This window comes from Plectrocnemia conspersa, unplaced genomic scaffold (assembly GCF_051122295.1).
Source record: "Plectrocnemia conspersa isolate PC_06_02 unplaced genomic scaffold, ASM5112229v1 ptg000003l, whole genome shotgun sequence".
In the NCBI taxonomy this organism is placed as follows: Eukaryota; Metazoa; Arthropoda; class Insecta; order Trichoptera; family Polycentropodidae; genus Plectrocnemia; species Plectrocnemia conspersa.
This window is the reverse complement of record NW_028277167.1, coordinates 18,626,850-18,647,509: the sequence shown is the minus strand read 5'-3', so window position 1 is coordinate 18,647,509 and position 20,660 is coordinate 18,626,850. Positions and strand designations below refer to the sequence as shown.

General features: G+C 32.8%; 3 protein-coding genes across 3 annotated transcripts; 1 reads left to right on the top strand and 2 right to left on the bottom strand.

Moving 5' to 3' along the window:
* Positions 1-7,891: 7,891 nt before the first annotated feature.
* On the bottom strand, positions 7,892-11,000 carry mRpS30 (mitochondrial ribosomal protein S30). The gene is made up of 5 exons (XM_088182512.1): positions 10,528-11,000; positions 9,201-9,339; positions 8,998-9,127; positions 8,783-8,938; positions 7,892-8,719 (listed from the first exon to the last, which is right to left on the bottom strand). The coding sequence occupies exons 1-5, from the start codon at positions 10,947-10,949 to the stop codon at positions 7,947-7,949; spliced, it is 1,620 nt and encodes a 539-aa protein (XP_088038638.1). The 5' UTR covers positions 10,950-11,000; the 3' UTR covers positions 7,892-7,946.
* Positions 11,001-16,027: 5,027 nt separating this feature from the next.
* eIF2beta (eukaryotic translation initiation factor 2 subunit beta) lies at positions 16,028-17,331 on the bottom strand. The gene has a single exon (XM_088181894.1). The coding sequence runs from the start codon at positions 17,274-17,276 to the stop codon at positions 16,326-16,328; it is 951 nt and encodes a 316-aa protein (XP_088038020.1). The 5' UTR covers positions 17,277-17,331; the 3' UTR covers positions 16,028-16,325.
* A 1,975-nt stretch (positions 17,332-19,306) lies between these two features.
* On the top strand, positions 19,307-20,415 carry Prosbeta3 (proteasome subunit beta type-3). The gene is made up of 4 exons (XM_088182351.1): positions 19,307-19,436; positions 19,607-19,981; positions 20,045-20,173; positions 20,236-20,415. Exons 1-4 carry the CDS (start codon positions 19,434-19,436, stop codon positions 20,344-20,346), a joined length of 618 nt encoding a protein of 205 aa, XP_088038477.1. The 5' UTR covers positions 19,307-19,433; the 3' UTR covers positions 20,347-20,415.
* Positions 20,416-20,660: the final 245 nt, after the last annotated feature.

Genomic DNA, 20,660 nt, shown 5'->3' with positions numbered 1-20,660 from the left:
AAAATTTCGGCGATCATAACTTCCCGTTTATTGCTTTGAATAAGCATCACAATGTGGAGCCATATGGGGGATCTTCCGGGTCCGATCACCGGGCGTATCATCAAAGGGCACCCCCCAATTCCAAGGGTAAGGACCCTGGGCCTTTGTGTCGAGAGACATTTTTGAAAGTTATTAGAGCCCAACTATTAGAGTGTCAGGCGGAGGCTTTCGCGGAAATATTTATGTGTAATTATATAAAAAAAAGTGCTCTCGTATATAATATTTGCAATATTGATAGCATAAATAATATTATCTTATTATTATTTTTAAATAAATAGATGCAATCTTAATTCATTAGTTTCTACAAATACAGGAGTGAATCGAAATAAAAACCTAAATATGTTTTACCTTGTAACTTATTAAAATAAAAAAGTAGAAAAGTCGAGAAAGAAAATACGCGATACGCAAGCCCTCACATCTCAAAAAGCTAAGCAGCATGTTAAATAAATAAGGTACAAAATATAAAAAAATGCCGTGGCCAATATTGATTAAATATATATTTAATTTATATATGCCACGGATACTATCGCAATCTTACTTTTATATGAGCGTCTGACATTTCGAAGAGTCTGTCACTTTTAATCTTTGGAGATTAATCTTAAATCTTTTATTTAATAACAATAAGAGAGAATGCGTTAATTTGTAATTTCAAATTCAGTTAGTGTATTTGCCAATACGCAATACATACAAAAAGTAAAGAGCTGAGAAAAACCATTTTAGAATCATAATTTTAGCTAATTGCCGAAGATTGCATTGTAAGTAGTGTTTTCATTTTTTAATGTCTTTCATTTCTTGAGAAATAAAAAATATATCATGTATTTATATTGTCCTAGCCGTCGTGTCAGATATGTTTGTTTTTGTTTTCTTAAGACAGAGTTATTGTTTTTATTATTTTATTTTTTTTAATATATGTTAATTATACATAAAGTTAAGGTACATAATATATGTTAGTTATACATACTTCAGGAGTCACTAAAGCGAGTTCTACTGTAGCTTTCCGACGTCGAGCTAAATCAAGAATGTGAAGAGAGAAGCGGCGACTTCTGCGATCTTGGGTAGGTCTTCTCTTGGTTAAAGTTCATACGAACTTGCTAAGTTCAAGTTAAAGAGCTCTTGAAGGTAATGTGCATTGGGCTCCAAAGTGTATGTTTAAGTTTAAATGTCATTGGAAGTGTCATATGTAATCTCTGGGAAAATTTTAGAAGAGGTAATTGTAAGTTTTATTCTTGATCATGATGTACATACAGGAACCTTTCTTGGGAGATTTTCCACACCTTTTCGGTGGAACGGCCAATTGCACCACCACATCATAATATAATCATTCTTAATCCATCGATCATTGCATTCTTAACATTTTGTAAAACGGAAAATGTTCAAGGAAATATAAACTTAATATAACTCTTATAGTCGATCATCAAAGTTATATTGTTAAACTAGTTTTTGGAGTGTAAATCAGAAATCCCTGTCTTTTTTCTCGCTACCTGCTTTGTATGTAACTGTGAATTTAACATATTTCAACCATTACTTGTTTTCAAGATTGCAGCGGTTGTAAAACATTTGAAAATATTGACATAAATATATGTTTTAGCAAAAGATATTTTTTGTTAAATTTCTTGAAAAATGTAAAATCTTGAGAAAAAACCGAGAAGAAATAATTGTTGTAGCCGATATTCCAAACACGATTTATTAAAATGACTATGATGTGGGACGGGTATTTAAAAGTGGAATGAACCCAAATCGCTTTTAAAGCGATTCGGATATAACTATGAAATCTGACGTTTTATACAATTATATCTATTTATTATAATGTAGATGTCAAAAGTCTATTTATTATAATGTAGATGTCATATTAACCCAGTATTCCAATTCGAAGACGCAGTTTCCGTTTTCCACATTTTATGGAATAAGAGGGTGGAGCATATGACATGCTATATCTGATTTGATAAGAGAGAAAAATATATAAATTTTGCACTTTTACCCCCCACCATATATTATATCTTTCATTGCTTCGGGGTGATATGTACTTCGTTTGCCTACAATAACAGCGTATTACAAAATAAGACGAGACATCTTTTTATAGCTTGCTTACTCCTCGGGCCATAAAAAATATATATGAAATTTCTTTTATACTTTGTTTAATTCAAGTGAAAGGGAGCAATAGCATTGTGTACGTGGCCTTTGTATGAAAAATATTACAATACGCCCTTTATAATCTAAATATTTAATTACTTGATATTTATTTATTCCTAAAAAATATGGTGGAACCTATTCTATACATTTATTATAATTATTATAAGTATATTTTTATGTATGATAAAATTATCCAATGCATGAAAACCATATATGACGTAAGCATACCGAGTTAGAACCACAGTTCTAGTAAGCACGATCCAAACTATGAACTGTACAAACCCCAAGAGATAACTAGAAACTACTTCGAGAGGTTTGTGACATTTGTAAACACGTAGTACAAACAGATATAAATAAAATAAAATAAATGTATTACTTAAATTTAACTATGCATTTATTATTGTATTTCTATTGATCTTTAAAATCAACTAATTTATCAGATAAGTTGAAGGTATAATTTTTAAATTGTCTTCGAATTTTTTATTTATATTTTGTATAAATGTGATAGTTTGAGTCAGACGCTTTATAATCTGTCGGCAAGCAAAATTTTGCGACAATAATTTACCTATTGTACTAGATTTTAAAGGATCATAATTTATGTAAGATTGCTCCTATTTAAATTTATTGTGAACCGACATGTTTTTATAAATAAAATTCACACTTTATATGTTAGTTTAACATAATAAAATAGAACCACAATAAATAATATATTTTTTTTATTTCATACGTATACAAAAAGGAGATTTCAGGATTATTTTTAAAAATACTCAAATTAATCCTTGTTACTTAATGCCAGTGCCTCTCCCACTTCAGGTTACGTTTTTTTAAAATTTCCTTCCGAATGCATTAAGAGTTGGCGGGGATTTTTGTTAAATCTCGTCAAAACACTCTCTTAAAGTTGTTACTTTATTTGTGGGATTAAAAATTTCCCCCAATGTCGGATTGCGATTGATTTTATTTTTATCCTAAAACTGATTGAATTGTCGAGAAACGGGAATCAATCACCACTCTTCCTTTTACAAGACATTTTTGTCACTTCTTGAGAATAATATATTTAATCATTAGTATACTTTGATTAAAAGCTTTCTTAATCTGTATATTTGATACACTATTTAATACTACGAGGCTGACTGTTTTTTAATACTACACAATATGGACCTGTAAATAAAAAATAGTCTGAAGCATAAACAATGATATGAATAATAATAAATTAACTTAGCTCTATCTAAACCATTTGATAAAAGTAATATTAACATCAAATTCACGGAAATGTGTTTAAAGGCTTAGAATTAATTAAATTGTAACGAAAAACGAATCCCAAAAAAATCACAGTAATATTTCAAAATAATCCTACTAGGACGCCATAAAAGTTAAAACATTTTTCTTATTCACGCACGTGCATTAAAGCAACAACGTTTGCGCGAGCCGTAACGACGCACTAAAACTTTAAGTATAATTAACCTGGTGACATAATGCTTAAAGCGCAAATATATTAATCTCATCATAAAAATTTCCTTATAGTTTCTATAGTGTATCCAGAACGAGCCTTAACTTTTAGGCCGACACCTGAAGTCTTAAGAAAGGCATTTTATTACCCTTTTCACTAAAATCGTCAGAATTTGGTTCAACCTGGTCTTTACTTTGAAGGCGACAGGAGCTAACTCAAGCTTTAACATTCTACGACGCAGAGCCACAGTACGAATAATTCTTTCGAAATAATAATAAGAATTTATACCATGCATTGGTATTGCATATTTCGATTAATAAATCTACGCATAAATCTTACTTATGATTTTTTTAAACAAGAAACCATAGTACATTTTTTCTGGATTGAACTTTGCGTGATCGTATCAAGTCACGGTCCATCACTTTTAAGATTTTAACCCTAAGGGGTTTGACTTCGCAGCCAGTAAGACGCAGGTGGAAACTAGTGAGAATTTTATTAGATTATATTACATATTGCGACAGACTATAATGGGCGAGATATTTTCTCCAAGCAGTGGTGGAAAAGCTGGCGAAGGGATGATGTCGGTGGAAGAACCTCAGAGGTTTTGTAGGTGGCATGCCAGCGACAGTATAGCGGAGGTTGATCCCTCTCTGTTGTGGTGCTCGTATGGTGGAGTCTCTCCCATTATGTGAGTTTCCATGAAAGTATGTTGTCCGCGGGTTGTTTCGTAACAAAGAAATATTCATTCAATGCACCGGAGAATTATTGCGTGTTATTTATGTGACCCTTTTTTCTAGTCATTACAAAGGTCGTAACCTTTGTGTGATTCCACTATTGTCTAGTTTATCCTTATTGATGAATAATCACTTTTTTTAGAATAATTAACGCGATTTTCAAGAATTTTACCGCCACAATATTTTCATTGCGCAAAAACTAAGATAATTCTCATTAAAAATGATATTCTGCCGAATTTTACAACACTAATAAATGCATAAAGTCGGTTTCTATAGTTACTCTTTTGCGAAAATATGCATTTTTGTTACTCGTTTTTATCATATTTTACTGTGGGTGACACGTTCATTATTTCGCTAGGATTAAATTTCATTAGAATATTTTTTTGATAATTTTACCACCAAGTATATAGTTTTTCTTGTTTTATGTAATTAATTTTAAAATATATACATTAACTAATTGTAAAATTTAAAACATAAACCAAGAAAATCAAGTAATGTGTATTTTTGTTTTATTATTGAAATATATGGCGCTCTTACAAACGTTACAATGTGATTATAGTTGTCCATTACTAACCTATATTTTAAAAGCAAAGGTGTCACAAACTAATGATACAACTCAAACCAACATGTAGTTTTAAATATAAAGCGAATTACTTTATTTGTGTAGTAAAAAGTCCAAATTTATAGTACAGTTAAAGCTCCAACTTACAAACCTTTTGTGACTGACTGGTCTCAACTGACTTACTTGAATATGAAATTAAGCGCCTCATAGACCCGACAAAAGCCGACCGAAAAACGCCAGCTACAAAAGCGCTCGTTAAACGGGCCCCTTAAACTCAAAGTTATTCATCCTCACAAGTCAAAATTTACCCCCAATTCAAACTCCTGCCTCCATCCAACTTTTAATTTGATTAACCTTTGTATATAAGCAGTTGTGGCACGTTTAACAGAGACATCGATATCCCTTATCTTACCTAGGCGCCCTCGCTCGGAGCAATTCGCCCCTAGAATGATTTATCTGTTTACTCGGCGCTAAATACCTCGGGCAACGTGACAACGACCCAACTAGGGGTTCGCTATGCGGCCCCGCAGTCTTGACTGATGTTGCGCACTAAACGTCTGTAATGTTTGTTGCCATTCTAGCTGAGAAAATACCGAGCAATAGGTCCAACCGCTATGCATACCGCTTAGCTAACAATGGTACTTTAAATTGTGGACCAACAATGATAATTGGGATGGTTGTCGGACTACGAATAATTTTTCTTATATTACAAGGTTACATAAATATGTTCCAGTCATTAAAGGTTTCGAGTCCGAAATTTGTGACTTTGTTTAGCCTGTTTATCTTGGTGTAAATATATTTTATTACAGAAGAAATTATGTATACCAATATACAAATGTAGATCGGGTGTCAGTAGCGGGTGGCGTGTCGAATGCGAAAGGTGTACCAGGTCGTCGAGTCAGAAGTAAAGTGGTCGTGAAAGTTTCGGTGCATCTAGAACTTAGTTAGTGTCAACTTTTTATGCGTTCTCTTCGAGAAGCACGAAAAATAGTAGAAGTCTTATCTGCACCAATTATATCGTGTGATAAAACGAATGAACGCCCTAATGAATTGTGAGTACTTCTCTAGTGTAATCATCCATCCATAAACGAATAGATTGTGGTAGCTTTGCATTCCTCTTACGCGAATGAATAAGAATATTTATTTGTCGAACTAATCAATCTTATTCTTTCGACGCGAATTTTGACAAGCTCAATACATATTTTAGTGGTGACAAACAGTTATAGAAATATTGGCAAATAATTAATAGTTTCTGAAAGTTTTAATTAATTGTGTGACACCATAACAAGCCATATTTTACCAATCATCTAGAAGTCGATAAAAACAATTTTTCAATTCAAGAGATAATGCTACATGATTATGCTCCCAATGGCGCATTTTGCGTATAGACTTGCACTTGCAATTCAGCTAACACAAGAACTGAAGCCAAGAGACCATGGACAGCGAAGAATTTACGCAGATTGTGTTTTCAGAACATAAAGTGAAAATCTTCTTTGATGAGGCACATTTCCCCATCTCTGAGTATGTTAATCAGCAAAATTGCCGCATATAAGGCGAAGAAAATTTTCATGTGATTCACGAGACTATTACATTCCCAAAAAGTGACCGTTTGGTGCGCATTGTGATCAGACGGCGTCATTGGGCCTTACTTTTTTTGAAAACGATGGTCTTAGTGTAGCCGTCAATGGTGAGCGGCATAGGCGCATGATAATTGATTATTTTTGGTACGAAATCGAAAATATTGATGTGGTTTCAACAAGACTGCGCAACTTGCCACACATTGTGTGCAACGTTAGATGTTTTGCGTGAAAAGTTTCCAGGTTACATTATTTAACATTTTAGCGAAATCAACTGGCCGCCAAGTTCATGCGATTTAACACCGTTAGATTTTTTGTGTGGATACGTTTGAGCACCTAAAAACCAACATCTGCTAAGTTATAACCGAGATACCGCCCGAAATGTACGAAAATCATCGAAAGGAACGGCTGCTGCAAAAGGTCCAGAAGTAATCATTTAATTGATATTATTTTTTATAATTAATAAAATTTATCAATTGTTCGAGTAATAAAAAAATATGGTTATAAATCATTAAATACATGTGATTGAGTTAACAATCCTGACATGCACATTTAGAGGTAAAAATGTGTTCATTACCATAATCCTATTAATTCCTGTCGATTTATCCACTTCTAGCAGCTTCAATTTTCAATTCGCTTTTCTTTCATTATAATTAAGAATAAGTCAAAAGGACAGTTGCTCAATTACGCATGAAATAACTTAAGATAAATGCTTTTCCCGTGGTAAATTTTGTCGTTTTCACTAGTAGAACATCCAAAATAAAAAACATATATTGCGAAATGTTGATGGGTACAATATAACAAAACGCGAGTGTCGGGTATGCTGGTATGAAAATGATACATAAAGTTCAAGAGTTCACTACACATGCTACTCATCCTGCACGGTTTGCTGGGTTCGATTCTTTTGAAGACTCCCTATTAAGTTTTGAGGAGACAAGATGATATGAACAGCTTTTTGATAATGGGTATGTTGCCATTTAACATCTTTTGATTATCTTTCTGTGTAATTGGTAACGTTTCACTTCATTTTTATTATAACCTAACCCTTAAGTCATGGCATTAATTTCATATACATGTGCGATAAACATACCTCTCGTATTTTAAAGTATTATTAATAATTTTTTATTGCTATATGTTCAGACTATTACATACATAACTTGCATAATATCGAAAACCAGTTGATTATTCACAATACTGTCAAGAAAATTTTTTAATCAGTAGCAATATATCAATTCTCTTTTGTTCTTATTCAAAATCTTTAAAGATATTAGTGCAAATAACCAAAGGGTTCAATTTATTATATTTATATTTAATTTTAAGAATAAATATAATGCACTTTAATATTAAATTGATTTTATTAAACTTGTCAAGACCTTTTATATTTCAGGAAAGATACAAAAAGTTTTATTTTATATAAATATTTATTCAATTAAAAAACTAATAACTACAGATGCTTATTAAGGATAATAAGTCTTTGCGAATTTTCCTTTGCGATTCTTTTTACCGCCTTCACGGAATACCTTCGGTATGTAAGCAGGATGGTGTTCGTCCATCGGTTTTAATAATGGATTCTTTTGGAAGCATTCAAAAGGCCTTTTCCTTGCATCCATAGGTCTCGTTTGGAATTTAATCTTATATATATGCTCCCATTGATATATTTCATAGGGTGTTTTGTGCCTCACTCTATTGGATACCATATGTTTATAACGCTGCTCCAGCCAAATTCTTTTTTCATCTTCAGCTATGTCGGCGATAACTTTAACGTCTTCGCTCAAATACGGTTTCATTACGACACCTTCCCTCTCCTTGGGCGTATTCAAATAAAATTGAATGAGCATTTTCAAAACTTGCTCGTTAAAACCGATAACTTTGTTAACAGAATCGACAGTCTCGAACAGCTTCATAGGTTTCGTCCAGTAACACACGTTTTTCTTATTATTTTCTGCTAGAACATTCATGTGAAATTCGGTAGTGTTGAGTTGATAGACGTAAAACGAAAAGTATTGTCCGTCTGTTATTACAGTTTGCGTCACAAACGGATAGGTGATGTCGTTGAAAGTCGTAAATCCTTGATACGCAGCCTGAGCGAGCAACCAGGAGAAGCTAATAAGAAGCGCTTGACCGTGCTTCTTCTCTAATTTATCATTTTCGTCATAATCCTTTCTTAAAATACAATTATCCCAATGATAGGTGAGCTGTCCAAATTCAGCCAATTCGCCGGGCCAAAAACCTAATAATAACGATCATTAATAAACATATAATGAAAATAAAAATATATTATCATGGTTCTTACCAGGAATGAGAGTTCCGTGCCTCTTTTCAGAAGTGTATCCAAAAGCACAAGGATCATAAACGAGGCTCGGAATTTCCCAACTAGCGTTTGACGCATCTTCGTGAGGCATTATCGGCTCCAAAGGCAAACTGTTACGAATTGCCAAAATAGGCTCTCCTAAAAATAATCAATATTGAATTTATAATTTTTAAAACAAATTATTTTTAATAAAATACCTATAAATTGCAACGGTTTGTTTGTGAATTTATGGTTCTGGTCTTTTAATGAATCTAAATATGTAAATTTTGCTTTTTTATACATTCCTCCGTGGAACCAAAAAGCTTCATGTCTCGGTTCGATATCAACCTAAGATGATTGAAAAAACTCAGTGAATAACTAAAATACAAGTACATTGAAATAGTTTTAGAAGGATACTCACTTGAGATTCTATCAAATGTGGCGCATTTGGTGAAAGATGATTCATTAATATTCTATTCAACTGCTTAACGATTTTCTTGGTCATATATTTTTGTGTTTCTGCTTCCACATTTGCACCTGGCTTAAATTTCAATTCATTTCTAAATTGGAAAATAAATACATAATATAATGTTTCATAAGTAATTTAGTCTTCCTTTTATATTCGAAGTTTCATAATATATGACGCCGAGTTAGGCAAAAATCTTAAAAATGCGATACAAATACAAAACATATGCAAAATGCACCAAAGCGGAACAGCGTTAGTTTTTTACACGAATTGCAACGGATGAAGACATCGTAACAGTGAGTGAAATATATTCACATCTAAAGATAAGCCATTGACCAGCATACACTTGTAGATAGGTACCACACGAGCTGACTTCAGAATTGAAAGAACAACGTATTGATGCCTACCAGGCCCTTTTGTAACGTTTTTAAACACAAGGTGATTGCTACCTAGGACGAATTGTTACCGGAGATGAAATCACCAGTCGAAGCCTTCGTCCTAAAAAAAGATGCACTGGTTGATAACTCAAAATCAACTGAGAACACTTTTCAGGACATTCCTCAAAACCGTTGATATACCTAGCCTAGCAGAAGGAGAGAGTTTCTCGGAACTAATATCACTCAGAAATGTATGACACACCGAAAAAAAAATCAATAAGTTAACTAAGCCCCCTAAAAATTTATAAAATACTTTGTTCCATAAAATTAATTGTTTAAGCAGTACAATAATAATAAATTATCATTAAAGGCTTTGTCAAACAGAGAGTGAAGGCACTGAATTTTAGCATTTGTCACAAAATGCTAAGAAACATGTGTTTCTAACAATTTACCATCCACTCTTGCTTATGCAAGCTGATTACTCTCACACTGAAAATTTTATTTAAGACCTTATTGCATACCGCAGGCGCAAATCCAGTGGGTAATAGTATAATTCACATATTTTTATAAAATGCTTAAAAAACATTCGCATTTTCTTCATTTAAATAGTTATTATAATAAACTGAAATTAAACATTATTTTAAAACATACAAAACTATTCCAGAAATTTTATAAGCGGTCACCCATTCGAATGCTGCTTTTAATTTTGGTCGTTAGCCACACTAACAAAACGTTAATGCACACTATAGATAAAATGTTGCTCAATCTGTGTATTTATTTAAATGGTAAATATCTTAAAATAATTCTATTACTTTTACTAATGCCAATTACTAACAATTTTTAGACAGCCATAACTAAATAGAATTAGCAAATCTTACTCAACTCGACTCTACTATTAGTTATACCTTAACGAGCACCATTCCAAAAGCAGCACATCTTCGACCTCCGACTTGAGCTGCTGCGCTAAATAAGTCGCCGCACTTTCGTAAGGCATGTAGGCGTCCGGCAAGGAATCCGCTCCTTCCATCATATGAGTGCGCGTGACCATTCGCAGGAAAGGCAGTGACTGCATATACGGTCGCTCGTGCAGCATGGTACACTTCCAGCCATAGTAGCGCGGCATGTTCATCTTGAAGATCTTCTGCTCGATCGTGGGCAGGTCGCGGATCTCGTACGGCCAGTTGAATTTGGGTTTGAGCGGCGGCAGATCGGGGTACTCGGGGGTCGCGGTGTACTCGGCCTCCGGCAAAGGAGCCATGCGTGTCGCCGACCGGGAGCCTCTGGCCCCCCGGCATAACGCCACCCGGATGCCCCGGTTGACGAACATTCTTTTAGGTTACGTTAGACCTAGCCGTCAAGGGGTTTATTTTTATCTATCAATTCGGAGTCATAACGCGCACTATTTTGCCCATACAATATAACACTTCTGTATTTAGTAATGGGCAAAATTGGAAATTTTCAGAAACCTTGGAAATTTATTAAAAAGAAGCTTAATAATAATAAAACAATATTATGAATAGCTAATCATTTAATTCAGCAAGGATCAGAAAACGCAAATAAAAGCTTTTATAAAATTATTTATATAGTGTAATACAAAAATTTAAAACACAATTACAAATTAAAATGAAAATATTGTTAATTAAATGTAACAGCAGTGTAATTATAAACATGATATATAAAAACAAAATATTTTGTAACAATTTACAAGAACCTTCTCTACATTCGAGACCATTGTGCCAGTTAACAGCGTATTTCATTCAAGCTTTGTGATCATCCAAAGCCTAACACAAAAATGCTAACAGTATGTGAAACAATTTACATTCAATCTAGTGTTGCAATGTTTGTATCTAAAAATGGGTCAATCTGTTTTTTTATTTTTTTTAATCTCCAAATTTTCCCATCCACCCCCCCCCCCTCTACCTTCCTTAAATTTGACTAGTAAAATGCATGTCATTAAATGAAATACTATAAATTCTAATGAAATCAGAATATTAAAAGAACGAACGCTAACTATTTCTATTTTGCCCCTTCCTCTATAAAAAGCTGAAATTACATCTCTGGTTATAAAGAAGTTGATTGATTTAATACTGGCACTTTAGGATTCAGCCAATACCCATCGCGCTAAAGACGTGAAGAGCTTATTTGCAGAGAGAAGAATTGACCAAATAAATATTCCCATAAGAATGACTGTCCATTTCGAGACTCTTTAACATTGCAATAAATAAGCTATTATAGAATCATTTATGCATGGAAATCAACATGCCCGTGGGGTGAGTACTTTTCACTTTTGCTAATTCGCATTTTAAGTGATGAGATAAGATATTTCACTGTTTGCAAAAAATTCAACTGGAATTCCTCATTTGATTAGTTGTGACGATGTTTTTGGCGAAGATGACATGACTTATTGAATAAATGTAGATTGTTGTAATGTAATAAGTTTAGATCGTTATATGTAAATAAATTTTATTTGTTGTGCATATAAAATAAGACATCCCCTAAAAATAAGCCCTAGTGCGTATTTTAGACCAAAAATTTAGATAAGACTGGATCTTATTTTTATGGAAACGTGGTATATTGTATATCAGATTGGTAGGAAAATCGTATGGTCTTAAGTCGGTATTACAGCTTTGTAGCAGCGACTTTTTGTTTTTTACTTAGTTCGTTTAAAGCTTATTTATAAAAAAATATTTTCTAATTGCTTAAGCTAGATCTGGACAGTAAGGGACAAACTTATGAATTTTGAAAGGGACAGAAAAACGGGAAAACGTGTAATTTTGAGTACTCTGAATATTAATAAGTAAAAATGTTTTTTTATGAAGAGGCTAAAATATAATAAAACCATTTCATAGATAGTTAATCATTTAGTTAAGCAAAGAGCATAGAATGTAAATTTAACGTATTTAAACAGAATAAAAGCTTTTATAAAATTATTATGCCCCCAATTGCACTCCCCCCCCCCTCCAAATGACGTCCCTTTTTTTACTGCATCAACTACTAAGTTTAAAGAATGGCAGTCATTGATATTTGCAATGTTTCACACTTCAGCTTTGACCATGAAGATTTGGAATTACAAGTTATTTTATTTTAAATATTTCAACTTATTTTGAAATCTTTGATGTTAATTAAGTCCAAAAAAACTTTCTTCAATTTTCCCACTAGCATTGTAAACTTCAGCTGATTTTCAGGTGTGAAAGTAACACACAATAATGGACATCCATTCTTTATGACATATTTCAAAGAAATACATTGCATTTTTGACCATGTCCAACATCTTATTCTTTGTAGCTTTATCAAAAAATGTATGATACATAAAAAGATTCAAACAATGAATCTTTTTATGTATCATACATGCGGACACTTACACTAAAATATAAATAGCTTCCGGAAGGAATTCAAACCACGCAAAAACTTACCAATGTAAAGACAGAATCATTCTAAATAACAGCCCGGTCTAATCACTATAGGGAGCTGCTAAATGGTGAAGATTATGTAGGACATCAGGAAGAGACGTAAATTAGAGTTAAACTTAAACGGACGATCTTGATACACTTTCAGTTGAAGAAGTTCTAAGGACCATTATGACTCTAGTAGTGACGGGATTCTAGCAGTTTTTGAATTATAGCGAAGCAGAAGTTCTCCAATGTATGCATGATAATTAAAGATCAGTGAATGATATGCCTCATAGATAAAAAAAGGCGATCCACTACTGTGTAGAACTATTGTGGGATCAGTCTGCTAATTATAGCATACAGAGTATTATCATATTATACATGCTCTATGACAAAGTTCTCCCACATGTGGAACCCACTGTAGGAAAATATAATATCAATATGGATTTGTGAAGGAGTGCAAGATTATCGAAAAAGCGTACGTGTAACGTGGACAAGTATTACATATTCGTTGATATCAAGACGGTTTATGACAGCAACTATAGATGAAAAATGTGCGAAGCAATAGAAGAGGTTGAAATTCCATGCAACATCGCCAACATTGTCGAATTAACAATGCTGGGTCCGCATTCAAACAATAAAAATAACTTCCGTATACCTGGTTTTAAATATAACCCTTGAAAAGGTCTATATATTCAGTGCAACAATGAAAACCATTTACACAAAATCGACGCAGTTACTAGCATATAGAGATAATATTCATGATAAGCCATCCCAGAAGCAGACAAACTATGGAGCAATATGCGAGATGCAATATCTGTCTATACTTCTTCCTCTTATTTTCCCCTGAAAGATGAGTTGGCATGGTTTGTATTTTGGACTTCACCTAATGAAAGTTAGATTTGGATTTGAATAGAAAATGAACGTTTCGAGTTTGAGTTTCACACACATTTTAGAGCACCATATAATTTCACTAGCGCCTATCAGTTAAACTATATTCTCGCTAGTAGTAATATATATATATATATATATATATATATATATATATATATATATATATATATATATATATATATAATATACATACATACATACATACATACATACATACATACATACATACATACATACATACATACATACATACATACATACATACATACATACATACATACATACATACATACATACATACATACATACATACATACATACATACATACATACATACATACATACATACATACATACATACATACATACATACATACATACATACATACATACATACATACATACATACATACATACATACATACATACATACATACATACATACATACATACATACATACATACATACATACATACATACATACATACATACATACATACATACATACATACATACATACATACATACATACATACATACATACATACATACATACATACATACATACATACATACATACATACATACAGACATACATACATACATACATACATTACATATACATACATACATACATACATACATACATACATACATACATACATACATAGCATACATACATACATACATACATACATACATACATACATACATACATACATAACATACATATACATACATACATACATACATACATATATACATACATACATACATACATACATACATACATACATACATACATACATACATACATACATACATACATACATACATACATACATACATACATACATACATACATACATACATACATACATACATACATACATACATACATACATACATACATACATACATACATACACATACATACATACATACATACATACATACATACATACATACATACATACATACATACATACATACATACATACATACATACATACATACATACATACATACATACATACATACATACATACATACATACATACATACATACATACATACATACATACATACATACATACATACATACATACATACATACATACATACATACATACATACATACATACATACATACATACATACATACATACATACATACATACATACATACATACATACATACATACATACATACATACATACATACATACATACATACATACATACATACATACATACATACATACATACATACATACATACATACATACATACATACATACATACATACATACATACATACATACATACATACATACATACATACATACATACATACATACATACATACATACATACATACATACATACATACATACATACATACATACATACATACATACATACATACATACATACATACATACATACATACATACATACATACATACATACATACATACATACATACATACATACATACATACATACATACATATATATATATATATATATATATATATATATATATATATATATATATATATATATATATATATATATATATATATATATATCTACTGGTGAAAATGACAGATGATTTCTGTATTAACAGGGTTGACTAGTTTGTATATCTAGAATCTTTCATTAATATAAAAAAATTATGTCAGCAACGAGATTAACAGTAAGAGAAGAACAGGTAGACTATGTCTGCATTGGCTGGACGGAATAAAAAATATGGCCCAGGACAGTCGAGGTGGAGAATAAGAATTATTTTCAGTGAATAATTTGTCTCAAGACATGTTATATGTTCCGAGGGTATCGTTACAACAATTTAAATTATTATCTGGTATAACACCCTGGCTTCTGGTCATATTTAAATTTTTCTCACAAAGATGACAGTAAAAATATGAATAACTTTAGGTGTATCACACGTATGTTGGGACCGAGTATGACTTATTATTAGTTGATAATCAATACTTACTTTCTAAAAACACTAATAATTACAACATATTCAAATTAAGCGATTTGATAAATTGATTAAGAAATGTATGATGTAAAGTGAGTTTTACACAATCTGCAAACGTTAAATTAAAGATTCAGTTTGTCGTTTCGGACGTATATTTTTTAAGAAACGTTATACAATAAAAAATTGCATATATTATACGATAAATATTTATTACAATTGTGAACAATTTGACAATAAAATTACACGATTCGTCCGTATGATGAGAAAAATTGCATTTATTCATATTTGACTGCTTATATCGAATACAACGGAACGTGATGGTTTATGAAACGTCAACTTAATATGGTCGGACGCTCTACGTTCGACGCAGATTTTGTTGGTGAATGCAAACGGACGCCGTTAGATCTTTCCGGTATGCGTATATACACAAATTTAGGCAGTCTTAGCACGAATGGCCGCTCTCTTACCGGTGACGGCCTGGAAACCTGATTTAATGCTAGCGACGGAGCATCTAGAGCCGCACGTTTCGCACTGCAAGAAGAACAATCTCGTGTCCTTTTGCAAAATAGTGTCCGGGGATCGGCAGGTGTGGCACGTGACATATTCTTTGATGTAGCGACGCAGCACGTTCTCTATCTGCTTCTGCTGAAAGCGGCCCTTGATGATGAGCTGACTGTTACCGTCGACGGAGCCGGACGTTCCCAACTCGGCCAACAGGAAATCGAGGAGATGCTTGGGCTGGCGATGGAGAGTCTTCCATATCTCGGTGAAATTGGCGAAGGAGGTCTTCTTGGTGCCGATCCGCACGACCTGCGGCGGTCTCATGACGAACTTCTGCTTCTTGCCGGCCACCATGGACGGGTTCTTCTCGCGCATTATGTCGAACACGCGGTTCAGGAGCTCGTCGTAGGTGTAGTCCCTGTCGGAACCGAACCAAGTGTTGCTATTCGCGTCGTCCGCGTTCTCCTTGTTCTCGGCTTTGCTCTGTTCGTCTTCGGCTATAAAATCGTCCAAGTTCTTCTTTTTCTTCTTCTTTTTAGTCTTAGAAAAATCTATGTCGAGATCTAAGTCATCTTCTAGGTCGTCTTCCTTGGCGTCTAGTTCCTCCGCGGCCGGCTTGTCTTCCTTCAGCTCGGGCGGGGCGCTCTCCGAGTCTTCGGTGTTGTAGAACGTCTTCTTCTTCTTCTTTTTCGTCTTGCCGAAGAGGTCCAAGTCGTCGTCCGCGACAGCTGTCGGCTGCTCCGGCTCGGGTTGCGGCTCAGCGGTCGCCTGGGGCTCCGCGGGAGCATCGCTCGCGCCTCCACCTCCCAGAGCGGCCTCCACATCGAACCCGGTCTTCTTCTTTTTCTTCTTCTTGGTCAAGTCGAACGATAGACCCTCCATCTCGACCAGGTTATGAATCGCCGCGTGAACCAATTGCGTCAGACGGAACACTGCCGGCCATGAACGTCCGCTTTGGCCGTAACCGCTTTCTTTACGACCAAGCGTTCCATCATTTTTACTATTCAACTATTTAAACCAGAACCACGAAGTCTTATTTTTTTATATAAATAAAATATCAAACACAATCTAAAATAGATGTACAATACTAAAGTATTATCCTCAAGCCCAAAGGCAAATTTTAATTACAAATAAAGATTACTGTTTTGAGGCATAGCCACACATTTAGAATGTATTCATTATATTTTTCCTGCTGAATTTGATCAAACAGTTAATAAATATTTTGCTTATAAATTAACACTTTATTTAAATCAAGTTTAAACGTAGACGCTATCTTTATTGCTACAACATTTTCTAATATATTAACATTAGAAAGAAAAAGTTTTTTATTATAAGATCGATATAATATATTTGTAATCATTTTTATATACGAATTTCTTTGTATGGTATTTTGATATGCAGTGCGAGATTTGTGTGTATTTCATTTAGAACTGCGGTTTTATAAAAATCGAAAAATGTAAAACAATTATGACAATGAAAAAAACTACAGTCGATTCCGTTTAATTGCCAAATCATAATAACAAAACCAAATCTCAACAACAGTGATTTTCTTTATAACTTAGAACACTGTTTTTTATTTAACAAGTTTCAATTGTTAATTATCAGTATTGTCGGTAACATATAACAATTAAATTTGTTTTGATAAAAATCAAGACTGTGTGTATAACTATAACTGATAAAGTCATTGAACTAAAATATAAAAAATAGGTAAATACGACGACAATTGCAATAAAAATTCACTCATTATAAAGTTTCAAAATTTATTATAATTGTTTGAGCAAAAATTTTAATATGTTTTTAATTTTATTTTACCTTACATATGTATATGTTAGCTTACTAATTAAAAAATATTTTTATGTAAGATATCGTTCTTAAGAATTTATTAAAGTGTATTAAAAACATTAATTCTGTAATTTTACCATCAATTTATTTTATTTGAGCTAAAATGTTTTGACCCAATGTGTCCTAATTAAGCGAAATCAATTGTATTTACATTATTATTTGTCGTGAATTATTTTCCGAGATTTACCAAATTTAAATTTCTCTTTTCTCGAGATATTCGCAGGTTTCTTAAAAATTATGATATTTTTTTTGTTGTAAATTTATATAAATATTTTTAAATGTTCAACATCACATAATAAATAAAATCAGCAAAATTTAAAGCTGCATACAGAGCAGGCAGAGAAAACGGTTTATCACAAAAGGATAATAAATTCTGATTAACACTATTAATATTATTTGACAATATAAGTTGTATGTTTGACTAAGTATTATAATAATCATTTCGTTTTGACGCCCTTGAACATTTTCTGGTAAACAAAATAATCGTGTATCTCAGATATTTCATATTACTCGAGATGTTGAGAAAATCGAAAAATGAGAAACTTTTACTTTTATAAATAAGCTTAAGTGTAAATTGTTTTACTTCAGTTTGGAGTAAAAATTATAAATATTAATATATCCTGTTTTGCCCTTTCTGATGTATATACTATCTAAAAATCAGAATAGGAAATTTGACAAATATATTTACTATCGCAGATCTATTGTACAAAAATGTAAGCAAATAAAATGACGAAAAATTTGCATGTGAAACACAAAAAAAACCTAGACAAACCTTAAAGTAGCCGAACTGTTTTTTTTAGTTTGATAAACATATTTTACTCTCTTCAGCACCTTGTGATTCGACTAAAAATAATGACTTTTAGTTATTATTTATTTTGGGTAATTCTAGTATTTTTTATATTATACACTTTATTTAGCGTAGCTTATAATTTAACATTTTTAACATAATATATTAAAACAAAACAGATATATTTTTAATAGTCAGATAAAAAGTTACGATTAAATTATAACATTATAACTATAAGATATTACAAATTAAATATAGATTTTATAATAATAATTCATAAAACATTGTCATGATTGAAAATTATATTGTTATAGCCAAAAAATTGCCCTGCCTTTAAAACTGACCACCCGTGATATGTCATTTTCGTCGCCGGCGTCGGTTTATAGCGTGTGGTTCATTTTTTAACAATCATGGTATGTTGTCGCTTATAACGTTTAATATATAGATTAAACAGTCTGCAAATGAACTGTGTTTTTCGCTAATAACGTACATTCAGTAGTATATTGGGCGTTGAAATAAGAAAATCACACTTTTATCAGTAATTTTATGCATGGTTATTCATATTGATATTTTTGTTTCATAGTCGATTTTGGCGTACAACGGAGGTGCAATGGTGGCGATGAAGGGAAAAGATTGCGTAGCCATCGCCGCAGACAGACGGTTCGGGGTGCGGGCGCAGACCCTCTCGACCGACTTTCAAAAGATATTCGAAGTAGGGCCACATCTTTTCTTGGGACTACCCGGTTTGGCTACCGACACGCAGACCGTTGATCAGCGATTAAAATTCAGAGTAAATCTCTATGAGTTGAAAGAAAATAAAAGGATAACCCCTCAGATATTCTCGTCGGTCGTTTCAAACATGCTGTATGAGAAGAGATTCGGACCGTATTTTGTGGAGCCGATTATCGCCGGCTTGGAACCGGTGACATTTAAGCCTTACGTTTGCAATATGGATCTGGTGAGTGGATTGAACGATACAGTCTGTTATGTACTCATACTGATGGTTATAATTTTATTACAGATCGGTTGTATCAACGAGCCGGAAGATTTTGTCGTCGGTGGAACTTGTTCGGAACAGCTGTATGGTATGTGCGAAACACTTTGGGAACCAGATCTAGAGCCTGCTGCGTTATTCGAAGTCATCTCTCAGGTAAGATGACTTGCACTTATTTTAATGTATCTTCTGCATTCTTCATTGTGTTCTTTTTTCAGTCGTTAGTTAACGCTTTCGATCGGGATGCCATCTCCGGTTGGGGCGCAGTTGTGCACATCATCGAAAAAGATAAGATCACCACTAAAATGTTGAAGACTAGGATGGATTAAGAAAAATCTTTGTTTTTTCTTTTTTTATATTTAAAATCAATATCTTAATAAAATAAGTTTTTTCTAAAATTTGTATGTTTAATTAAGAATTCCAATCATTATTATTTTGTAAAATGTCTTCTATGAAAGTATGGTAGATATGGCTTTAATTTATTAAGCTAAAATTAAAAAAAAAGTTAAGTGATGTGTTAGTACGACTGTGTTGACCTCAGTTACTAATGAAACCTAAAGTAGCATCTCTGCCAGCATGGCTCTTCTTCGAACTTGTAGGTTAGTTACATCCTATGTAAAAAATTGTTCAAATCCATTTTAAA